At 42.7% G+C, this 11,882-nt stretch overlaps 1 protein-coding gene across 1 annotated transcript; it reads left to right on the top strand.

Annotated features, from left to right (window-relative positions):
• Positions 1-812: 812 nt before the first annotated feature.
• On the top strand, positions 813-11,821 carry cog4 (component of oligomeric golgi complex 4). Its single transcript, XM_031758064.2, has 19 exons — positions 813-1,018; positions 2,265-2,347; positions 2,444-2,558; positions 2,933-3,107; positions 3,300-3,493; positions 5,381-5,486; positions 5,569-5,726; positions 5,811-5,869; positions 5,958-6,082; positions 6,197-6,315; positions 8,265-8,431; positions 8,547-8,712; positions 9,103-9,165; positions 9,265-9,378; positions 9,950-10,042; positions 10,122-10,205; positions 10,307-10,408; positions 10,697-10,825; positions 11,405-11,821. The coding sequence occupies exons 1-19, from the start codon at positions 884-886 to the stop codon at positions 11,537-11,539; spliced, it is 2,322 nt and encodes a 773-aa protein (XP_031613924.1). The 5' UTR covers positions 813-883; the 3' UTR covers positions 11,540-11,821.
• Positions 11,822-11,882: the final 61 nt, after the last annotated feature.

Here is an 11,882-nt window from a genome sequence, read left to right as displayed (position 1 = left end):
TTTCTGTTACTGTTGATGTCCTGACTTCATCCTGGTATTTAATCCAGGACCCCATCTCACCTTGCAAAGCCACAAAAAGCAACTTTCAGTTAACTTTTCCCTTTAAAAATAGCAAGAATATCATAGAGATCAGACATAAAAATGTGGGGTTTTTTTAATACCATAGTTAGGGCTGGGGATGATCTGCCAATGGCTTTCCAGGACAATATACAATTCTGGTGGTGACATGCGGTGGACCATGCATTACATTTAACCCTCTACTCTATTATCAAGTTATTACAGCAAATATCTGTTTTAATTAAGCACACTTGAGAGCCACAAGAAAACTAACTGCTTTTATTCATTCACATTTTTAGCAAATAGATGTTATGTAAGGGTTAAAAATGTGTACTTAGTTAAATAAAATCTTGGTTTATGCTTGTGCATCATCTCATATTCGTCAGTAAACCTTTAGACACCAATTTCCTTCCACAGTTTTAGCCCCATACCATACGGTCTCTCCGTTCACTGAGGAGTATCGGAGCAGCGCCCTCTAGGGGACCAGTTTTGGTACTGTGAGTTTGTGAGCAGGCTTCACACGCAGCACAAAACGCATGCGTGGTGCTACGCGAAAATGTTTTCCCCGAGTAACACTTGTCAGGTACTTAGGTAAAAATGCTGACCTATCCTCACCACCCACAGACTATAATATGTAATAAAATTTATATCTTTATATTATACATGGTTAAATACAACGTTATCGACACGGTTATGATTTTAAAACGAGTTCGTTTTCTCTAAAGACCCGAGAATAATGCGCCGAAACGCTGCCTGGCAGACTAATCACGGGGAATAATAACAAAATGATGACGTTGGCTTCTGTGTCCTGTTCCGGTGGCGGAAGATGGCTGACGGTGGACCCATAACAGCGAGAAGATGCGACTCCAGCTCTCTGTCCTCTGTGAGTATGGACACCATCTCTGCCCTGACGGAGCTGGAGGACCTGGAGAAAATTTACCAGCAGCTCTGCGAGGAGGAGGTTCGTACCAACGGCCGGTGACGGTGGTTTGTTTGCGGCACACAGGTGCTGTCGTCATCCACGTAAACTTAACAGACGCTCCTCCTCAAACTGCGGCTGAGAAGGATGTCTGCTTTAATAGATATTCACAAAAACATCAAGCTTTAATAATAGTTTACTGTCATCAGAAGGAATGCAATCATAGACCGTGTCACTTCATATTTATTGTTTTTCCTGTTAAATCACCATGGATCGCCTTCTTCCTGCTATCAGTTGTTTCCCAGTATTTGTTGTCGCTTCTTTTTCTCATTTAGTTTTACTGTGTTTATATTCAACAAGCTCCTACATACATACATAACTCATTTACCACCTTTTAGAGGTGGGCAGATCGATCCAGATATCTAGTATTGATTCCAACACTAATATTGATATCGGATCGATACTTGCTACACCAGCATATTTCCTGCGTTCTTCACACCCATCAGATAAAAACCAGACTTTCGAGAAGCAAATGTCCTTAAGTCAAATACAGCCAATCAGCTGTAACAATGTGAATACGCAAGATGGGAAATGATAACATGAAAACTCTACAGTGTTTGTCTCATCAGTCATGGTATATGATGACAGAGATGGACCAATTTACTCTTATTGGACATTTTATTAAGTACACCTGAATTTACAGTGTATTGTCTGAATGTTGCGGCAGAAATTGAGACTCATCAGACGAGGCAACGTTGTTCCAGTGTTCTGTTGTCCAGTTTTGGTGATACTGACAGGACTGCTGTTGTAGGTTCTTCTTCAAGTGGTTATTTCAGTTACTGTTGTCTTCCCATCAGCTTGAAGCCCATTCTCCTTTGACCTCTGGAATCGGCAAGGTATTTTCTCCCAGAGATCTCCTGCTTACTGGATATTTCCTGTTCTTCAAACCAATCTCTGTAAACTTTAGAGATGGTTATGTGGAAAAATCTCTGTACATCTGGAGTTTCTTAATACTCATACCTGTCTGCATACTCATAGCCTGTCTGACACCAACAACCATCCCATGCTGAAAATAAGTTAATTCACCTATCGTCCCCATTCTGATGCTCATTTGAACTTCAGTAGGTTGTCTTAGTTACATCTACATGGCTAGATGAACTGAATGTGATTGCCTGATTAAATATTTGCATAAATGAGCAGTTGTACCTAATGAAGTGCGGATAAAGTAACGTGAGTTGTGGGAACTCTATAAAGAAAAAAATGGTGTTTTGTTTTGTGTTTATTGCAGAAAGAGGTGGAAACAGAGTTGGACAGACTGGTAGGGCAGGAGGGGGCCATTCACACTAAAATGCTGGCACTACACAGGATGGGGTACAGTCAAAATCAGCTGCTGGTCTAAAGTCTTTAAATGCTAATCTGTAATGTGTTGTACTGAGAAAAAAAATGCTTTCTCTCTTTGCTCTGCAGACCCAACCTCCAGCTGATTGGAGGAGATGCCAGCCAGCTGTCGGGCATGATCACTTTTACCTGCAGCCTGGCTGAAAACGTCAGCCATAAAGTACGACAGCTAGACCTGGCAAAGGTGAGTATGCATACATTTTAAAGCACTCTCATCAGACCCCCTCAGAATCAGCTGTTTTTTGTTTTGCCTTTTTTTTCGCACTATAACTTGCAAATTTAAAACCAGCAAATTTGAACCTTTGAAGTACACAAAACATAGTATTTTTTAATTCACCGTACTTGTTACAAGATTTTGGAGACCTCGTAAATTTATAAGGACAGGAGATGGCTACATGAAATTTATAACCATCTTTGAATGTCAGTAAAACATGTTAGCATGTGAAAGTTCTTCTTTTTAGCCATCATTTTGATACCAGGTTCATTTTCTAGGCGTGACTCCTTCTGGGTCAAAACAGCTTTGATTTTTGAACATGTATCTCATTTGATTTCCCTCAGACGCGGCTGTATAACGTCATCCAGCGTGCCGATGATATCCTCGACCTGAAATTCTGCACAGACGGGGTGCAGACAGCTCTGCGTAATGAAGATTACGAACAGGCCGCTGCTCACATCCATCGATACCTGTCTCTGGACCAGTCCGTTATCGAGCTGAGCAGGCAGGGAGAAGAAAGTATGGAGCCTCTTGTTCTACATCAGCGTGCAATCTTAAACTGCAGGCTTGGGGTTAATTAAGCAAATGGAAAAGGCAGTTACAGTTGATTTGAAAAATAAAGCTCCATATAGCAGTTAAAGACGTTACATTAAGGTTTGGGTAAGTGCCACAAAGATACACTAACACTACCATTTCATCACGTCTGCACAGGCAGCGCTGTGGACGCCAGTCTGGTCCTACTGCAGGAAGCAGAGCAGAAACTAAAGGTCATTGTTGCAGAGAAGCTTGATGAAGCCGTAGCAGCAGTCGACCTGGCACAGGTGGAAAGGTTTTTCAAGATCTTCCCTCTTCTGGGCCTCCACCAGCAAGGCCTCGCTCGATTTGGCCAGTATCTCTGCAGTCAGGTCAGTAATGAGAACAAGTCCTGGGAAAGAAAGGGGGTCATTTGTGTGAAGGTTATAATTCTTCTGCTGAACATTTTAGCTTTTGTTCTCTAATTTCTACGAAGAGTTTTTGTTTTTTGATCCTTTTATATTTGCTCTTAAAACTTAAAGAAAGCTGAATCTCATTAATCACAAACCACTTAAACATAAAGAGAGATCCGTGCATGGTGGCTGGTTCCATGTATGTGGATGAAAATTAGGGGGGATGTGGATCCAGATTTGGCTTAATGGAGACATTACAATTCAGCGGTGATAGCACATTGGCAATCCATGAGAGAGTGTCCAAAGTATGTGGAACAGCCGGTCAGTGGACCACTCCCCATCTGTCAGCCAGCCACGGAGACAAGTGAAGTTATTACGTTCAAAGAGCTGAAATGAAACCGAGAGTTAAAATCAGAGAAAAGTGTCACTGCAGCCGCTGTTTGTGCTTTTTATGCTGTATTTTTTTTTTTTTTTTTTTTGGTGTTTGTTTCTCTCAGTTCTCGTTCCTGGTGATTTTCACTGCTGCTCCCTTCAGTGTTCCAGCCCGCTTTCCAACCAGTGGGTGAAACGCCTGTCTGCTAGGCTCTCCATAAGCAAATACACAGACAGCAGTAGCACAAAATTAAGCATAACTCATCATAGGTGATGACCCTAACTGTAATCTTATGCTATTATGTGTTATTTATGCATCATAAATTTCTTTTCTATTTTTCCTAAAATGTTTTACTTTTCTTGAAAGGATAGGTTTGGGGTTGGGTTCTTCACCAATGATCAGTTAAAAGTTGTCTGGTTTACTGATGAAGGTCACCTGCCAGCAAACCAGAATGGGTTCACCAGTGGGGATTTTACTTTGTTGTGAACACAGACAGCTGCAGAGACTACAGACGTAGTCATTGTAATGTAACACATGTGTAATTGCTGTTGTTGTAGTGTTTAGTCCCCATGGATGCGGTTATAAAAAAAATTTGCAGTTACACAGATCACCGTCAGGTGACGATATTTACGTCACTCAGACCCAAGTAGACCTCAGCAGACTCACAGATGTGGAAACTAACTTAGCCTCCTGTATGCTGGCTCGCCGTGCCAGCCGTTGGTCGCTCTATGAAAGTGATTTCCAACCATAAAGGAAGCAAACAGTATGGTTTAAAAAGGGTTTTGACAGAAAGGCAAAAGCAGAATACTTACAAGCCAATGTTTTGGTATGGAGGATGAGTGACTTACATAAATGATGGTCTCATGCTTGGTCGGGGCACCTACTAGTCAGGGGCCTGTGAGCCTTTTCTTGTGGGTGTGGTGTGGCTTTTTACCCCCAGCCATAAAAGGCAGAGCGGGCGAGCAGTGTGGACACCTAAGATTGTGAGTGTGATAACTTGGAACGTGGCGATGTTTTGTAATTGATACCACAAACTCGGTAACCACGACGTCAAGGTTAGAGGTCAAGTTTTCAAAAGAGCTTGTGAATGCGTTAACTCGTGAAGAAAGTCACCTATGATTTTAAAATTGATACTTAGAAGGCTGAGGGATAGCACTGCCATCGCCGGTATTATTTTTTTCTTTTAATGCTTTCTTTTCTTAGTTTTTGCTTGATTTGTTGCTACTGCTTGTACACCTGACACACAAGCAGTCACACATTGATTCTAAATGCAAGGATGCTTATCTGTTTATTAGGTTTTTGTACATAAAGATTCATATTTTTAACATAGCAGCTTAGTTTGAGTGACGTAAGGGCAGTTGTGGCTGTAATAGTGGCCTTAGTGTCTCCTATTTATGCATTTCATCAAACTTGTAATTTCAGTTTATCCTGATTTGAGTCATGTATTTTAGTCTGCTACAATATGTCATTTTGATTCACACTCTTTCGCACAGCTTGCCTCCAAAGCTGAGGAGAACCTGCTGCTAGCGACTGGAGCAGATCTGGGTGAGAAGAGAGCTCTGCTGATATTTGCAGACACGCTAACGCTGCTGCTGGAAGGTGAGAAAACACAGACTGTGCGTGTCTGCCTGAATTCTTCTTTGCACGCTCTCTCCACCCGTGTGCTTGTTTGCGTTCGCAGGTATCGCTCGCGTTGTGGAGACCCATCAGCCAATAGTAGAGACGTACTACGGTCCAGGCCATTTGTACACGCTCATCACTCACCTGCAGCAGGAATGTGATCGCCAGGCCCAAAAAATAGTCGACAGGTTCATCCAGCAGAGAGGATACCACGCTAAGGTGTGTGTGAGACACCCGAGCTGCATCACACGGTTGCTTTCACTGCGTCCCTGACCCGGCAGTGACCTTGAATCTGCTCTTTAGTTTCAGGTCGTCCAAAGCAGCATGATGAAGAGTGTTCCAGGGGAGAGGATCGAGCCGAGGTGTGTGTGTTTGTCTGAGGGGGATGCTGCATTTCCTACATATTTGAGGGTTTATATTTTTGTTTACACCTCCTCCTTCCACAAACAGGGAGCTGGATCCCGTCCTGGCAGAAGTCACTCTGATGAACGCGAGGGCGGAGCTCTACCTGCGCTTTCTACGTCGCCGTGTGATGGCCGACTTTGAAGTTGGGGACGCTCAGAGCATCACACAGGGTAGCTTCATGTGTGATTTTTTTTTTTTCTTCTTTTTTTTTTTAATTCAAGTGTGAATGTAAAGAAGTGTGCAGTTGAAAATGTGTGTTTTGCCCTCCATGTTTAAACACGCAGAGCATCAGCAGAATGTGGAGAAGCTGCTGAAACACTGCCTGCTGAGCACGATGATGCAGGAGCTGATTGGTTATTACATTCCCATGGAAGAGTACTACATGAGAGAGTCTGTCAACAAGGTCAGCTGAGTGCAGTGTTATTTCTGTACTTCAAAGACTCAGTTCACACATCAAAGACTGTTTATGTGTCCGCTGCACTGACACAAACGTGAAAAGGTTGTGTAACATTTCTGTGGACGCGCAGGAAGCCGTACACGTCGAGTCTGAGGTTAAAAAAAAGCTTAAATTCTGCAGGTGACCCTCAGCTCTCCTTCAGGCTACATGAGCTGGTGATAGCATAATGCACTCAGATGACAGACCAAACTGTGGTGGTCATGTTGCATTGTGGGTAATGTATACATCTGTTTTAGAAAGGGAAAGAGAATATGAAGGATTTTAAAAAGGCAGCTGGCTGGTTTTACGTGCAAATTCATCAGCATTTTCTTACTTGAATTTATCTGTGAATTCACTGCAAACATTAAAAATTGCTTAGATTACCTGAGAGCAGATGATTCCCTAAGTGTGGGCTGCAGCCCCCTGGTGGGCTGTGAAGGTACTGCCAAAAGTTAATTGAAAATAAATGCAGGCTGTGTCAAAAAGATTTATCCAATTTCAAAAGGTTGTATTTTTTTTTTAAAGCAGTGGACATTTTAAATTTAAACATTTTATTTTAAAATTTAACACCATCTGCTTTTTGGGGTTTGGGGTTTTGTTGGTTTTTTTTAAAGCTATCGTCACTCCTGAGCAAACGCTTTGCTTCTCTCTTGAAAAAGGTTTACAGCTTTCCTTAGTGGAACGGTTCAGAGCAGACATATTTCCTTCACCAGGGTTTCTTAACCTTTTCCCTGCACTTTAGAATGCCCAAAAACTTCACACGCCAACTGTTTCTCATTTTTGATTAATGATGAATAAAGACTCAGCGTTGCTCGTGTAATACAAAAAGAAAGGTCAGCCGGGTAGATTAGCAATTTCCTGTTTGTTTACTTTTCCTGCAACAATTAAGTGCATTAATTTAACGTAGTTTTACACCACATTCATCCCCCTGGTTGTCCACCCCGGCCCTGCAGAAGCTCTGTGCCTTACATAGAAAAACGGGGACGTTTCAGCATATGCTGATTATAAATAGACAGACAGACTGATTCTCATTCAGTCGTGTCCTGAATGTGACAGTAATTTTACATGTGTTTGATGACTAGCAGGTCTGGCAATGAAACAGCTATCGTGACCTTTTTAAAAACCAAATGTAATATTTGTAGACAAGATCTGAATATATTCCAAACATGTGTCCAAACACTTAACTCTTTAGCACCCGAGTATCAAACAGGACGCCTGGACTTATAAATAAAATATTTCTCATGTTTCTGGAACAGTTTAAAGTTTCTCGCTAGTCCAAACTTCTAGAAGAGTAACAGTAACGTAACGTGCACATGATTAAACTTTTTTCTGTCTGTGTTTAAACAGTAGTACCTTGTGAATGCTTGTGCTACTGTATAATAAAGTCAAGTTTCTCATGTCAAGCTCATTTTACATCGGAGGCAACATACACTTTAATCTTAGATGGGCCGGACAAGTAAAAATACCCTTTCTGTCATTATAAAATGTGTTAACTACACATTAAATCCCTGAGATATCTCAATATGAGGAAAAATAACAAATATAATATTAGAAAAGGTGCTATTTCATCTTTACATCTAATTTTTCTGTTTTAAAAAAATTTGTTTGATTAAATGAAAGAAACCTGTCAGCACCACTCTTTGGGCCTAAATTTATAAGAAAATTCTGGTAACTCATTGCCCGGACTGTCCTGTAATTATAAAGTTTTTGTTAATTCCCTGAAAATCTCCTGCTTTTATTACTTATGCACACATTGTGCATAAATCTGTGCACACATTGGAAACAAAAAAAAAAGTTTGCATATGGTCATTTTATTGTTTATGTGTTACCTTATTACTGTAGTATACAGTAACTTCACGTTTTTCAAAGCGCCTGATTTATTCCTTACCATATTATTTACTCCTCTCCTCCCCCAGGCTGTTGCTATGGACACATATGAAAAGGGACAGCTGACCAGCAGCATGGTGGACGACTGTTTCTACATTGTGAAAAAGTGCATCAGCAGAGCTTTATCCAGCTCCAGCATCGACTGCCTCTGTGCGATGATCAACCACGCCAACTCCGTGCTGGAGTCTGACTTCAGGTGCTCGCTTGCTCATTTTCTACCTCTTTCAAATCCTCCTTTTGTTTGGTTTTACACATTTATTACATTGACACGTGCCCCTTTCCTGCCTCATCTGCCTCTTCTCACCTGTCAGGGAGGTCTTGTATAACAAGCTGCGGCAGGGCTTCCCGGCTACCACACTGCAGGACATCCAGCGTGGTGTCAGCAGCGCGGTCAGTCTGATGCAGAGCAGCTTACAGCAGGGCAAGTTCAACACACTGGGCATCGAGAGCACCGAAGACGCCAAGGCTGCATTCCTGGTGAGACCGCTTGACACAGAAATACTTGCCTCGCTCGTAGGGCAGTTCCTTAGAAATCTTGGTCAGACTGTAAGAAAAATGAATCACTCACATCTGCTGTGTAAGCCCTTTAAAAAAGAGCTCAGCAGTAATTTAAAGGAGGAATCGAATGAATGAACTAAGTGAGAGGAGCTTTAATTTTTAAAATGGCTCTTTGTTGAAGCAAGAGCTACTTCAAAAACCTTTTTAATATCATCATAAATTGAAATTAAGAAACACTTAAAGCCTTATAACTACCAGCTGAGACAGGAGATGTCAAAATACCTCTTCTCCAGCAGATTATAGTTTTTAAAGCAGGACTGAATCACGCTGGCTGTAAGAATCCTTCATTCACACTCGTCCCCCACTCAGGTGACCCTGAATAACGTCGAGGTGTGCAGTGAGAACATCACAACTTTAAAGAGGAACCTGGAGGTGAGTTTGTGCCACAGCTCTTCTTTTCTCCTGTTCATCGTGTTATTTTTATTTTTCTCCCCATAAATTAAAAATTTTTTCAATTTTCTTTCCGGTCAGAATGACTGCTCCAAGTTGTTCAGTCAGGGGGTCGGCTCTGGAGATCAAGCCAAGATTGAGAGCTGTTTGTCCGACCTCGTCAGCACGTCCACAAAGTTCAAAGATCTGTTACAGGTTGGACGTGCACGCACACACACCACATGCTTGTCTGCACAGACTTGTATATTTTCTTAATTGGAGTGGGAGCCTCAGGATGGAGAACTGTTGTTAGACCAGAGAGCGCCGTGGAGGGAGAGCTCTTATTTATTTAACAAGTCACAGGAGAGCAAGAAGCGCAGCTTTAATGAGATCTTTTAATAAAGCCCTGTTTTCGAGGAGGTGCGTGTCGTTGTTGTGTAACCCCGGGGATACTCCGGGCGTGGCTGCCTGATATCCGGCTCCAATGAAGCAGATCGCACCTGCTCCACACGGTGCTTATGATTCCAGAAAATGCATCCCAGAAACAAGTTTTTGCTTCGTGTTGGCGCTGAAGAAGCCAAAGACTGGAACAGCATAGAGCACCCAGTCAGTTACTAAAATAACAGACCTCATGCTCCCGGGGTATCCCAGTATCCCGTGAAAACATGACAAACCCACAACCCGTGTGCTTCCAGAATAAAGAGAAATGGAAAGAAAAAAATAATGTGTTTTTTGTTGGATTTTTTTTTTTTTTTTTTAAGGTCAGGTCTTTGATTTTCTTTCACAGGAGGGTCTGACGGAGCTAAACACAACAGCCATAAAGCCTCAGGTCAAACCCTGGATCAGCAGCTTCCTGTCCATCTCACATAACATAGAGGAGGTAACGCTCTCACCTTTCTGCACACGAATAAATCAGAGGTTACAGAACGTGTTGCTGCAACTGTCTGCATCTCTCACAGGAGGAGTTTAATGACTATGAAGCTAATGACCCCTGGGTGCAGCAGCTCATCGTCAACTTGGAGCAGCTGATGACAGAGTTTAAGGTGTCTTTTAAGATTTGACTTTGTGTTTACCGGCTAACGATACTCTTCCTCACTGTTTAGTAACCTTCTCTTCTTGTCTTCTGATCTGAAATCCCCGCCAGACGGCCCTCTCCCCGGTCATCTACGACACGCTGACCAGCCTGATGACCAGTCTGATAGCTATTGAAATGGAGAAGACGGTCCTCAAATGCTCGTTCAGCAGGGTGAGGAGCTTAGCTCGGCCACTGGGTGGCAGCGAGCTGCTTGTGCATCACGTCACTGACACTCCGGTGAAGAAAGGCCTCCAATAATTTATTAATGAGTTCAGAAAGGCCTGTAGCAGAGGGTGCTTCCTTCTGGCACGGCAGCGTCTTCCTATTTTTGGGCAGCATGTTTTTACATAACCTCTAAATAAATTATGACACAATGTAGAACATATAGACCTAAAAAAAGGATGTTGCTGTGTACGTAAAACGCACCCACAGACGTTATTTTTGACTTTTCTGTTGTAGCTCGGGGGGTTGCAGTTCGATAAAGAGCTCCGGTCTCTTGTGGCATACCTCACCACCGTGACAACCTGGACCATCAGAGACAAGTTCGCTCGCCTCACACAGATGGCCACCATTCTCAACCTTGAGCGGGTAATTTAGACTGTTTTAGAAACACGCACACCATTTATGGGGGTTTAGCACCAGTGATGGATTGTAACTAGTAATGTTTTTGCTATTGGGAAATATCTGTGTGACAGCTTTAGCTGCTATCCATCCATTCTCTTCCACTTATCCAATTTAGGATCACGGGGGGCTAGAGCCTATCCCAGCTGTCATAGGGTGAGAGGCAGGGTACACCTTGGGCAGGACACCTTTAGCTACAAGTTGCTTTCATTAACCTGGCTTTAGTCTACCTGATACAGCAATGAAATGTGGCCTGCTGGCTTAAATGCAGGGTTTTTTCCCCTGTATAAGTCAATTTTTGGCATTCCTTTCCCCAAAGAAGTCCCCAGTAAGTATCACGTTGTCAACTGGGATTTCTTTTATTCACGATAATGCAGCTTTTTGTCTCATAGCATGTTTAGAAATGACAAGAACGATGGGCTCATGTGGTTTCCACAGAGTGTGGACCACTCGTGCTTTCTGTCATACTGTTGTGAGCTGGAGAAAACACTCTAAAAGTACCAAAAATAACTAAAGTTACTATTACTTTACCGATTTCTTCTGCAGGTAACTGAGATCTTGGATTACTGGGGCACTAATTCAGGTCCCCTGACGTGGCGACTGACGCCGGCAGAGGTGCGTCAGGTCCTGGCGCTGCGCATCGACTTCCGAAGCGAGGACATTAAGAGGCTGCGATTGTAACCCTCGGAACTGGTGTGCGGGTGCCTTTCATTGCTGTGATAGTTTTCACTGCAGAACTCTGTTTGCATTTCTGTGGAGTACGGACAAGCCGAGGATTTCTTTCTCTTTGAATGCATGGGGGGGTTCAGACCTTCAACTCTTCACCCCTGACTGATGACATTCTATATCATTATAGCCGGGCTTTTATGGGGCAGGGATTGTGACGAATTTGATAGGAATTAACTGTAAAATATGAGAATGTTCTGTTAAATGTTTAATTAAAAGCGTGACTGTGTAATTATATCTCAGTGGGAGTTTAACCTGTAACTGGCTCTGAGAAACGAGGACACACTGGGACTGAGGA

The sequence above is a fragment of the Oreochromis aureus genome, linkage group 1, assembly GCF_013358895.1.
Source record: "Oreochromis aureus strain Israel breed Guangdong linkage group 1, ZZ_aureus, whole genome shotgun sequence".
Classification (NCBI taxonomy): Eukaryota; Metazoa; Chordata; class Actinopteri; order Cichliformes; family Cichlidae; genus Oreochromis; species Oreochromis aureus.
The sequence above is the reverse complement of the archived record's forward strand: the minus strand, read 5'-3'. Positions and strand labels throughout refer to the sequence as shown.

Excerpts from the sequence above, each read along its gene's own strand:
- cog4 (XM_031758064.2), top strand. The coding sequence starts at position 884 with ATGGCTGACGGTGGACCCATAACAGCGAGAAGATGCGACTCCAGCTCT. Across the intron at positions 5,727-5,810 it reads AGAGAGGATACCACGCTAAG|TTTCAGGTCGTCCAAAGCAG; the intron begins GTGTGTGTGAGA and ends TCTGCTCTTTAG. Across the intron at positions 8,713-9,102 it reads ACGCCAAGGCTGCATTCCTG|GTGACCCTGAATAACGTCGA; the intron begins GTGAGACCGCTT and ends TCCCCCACTCAG.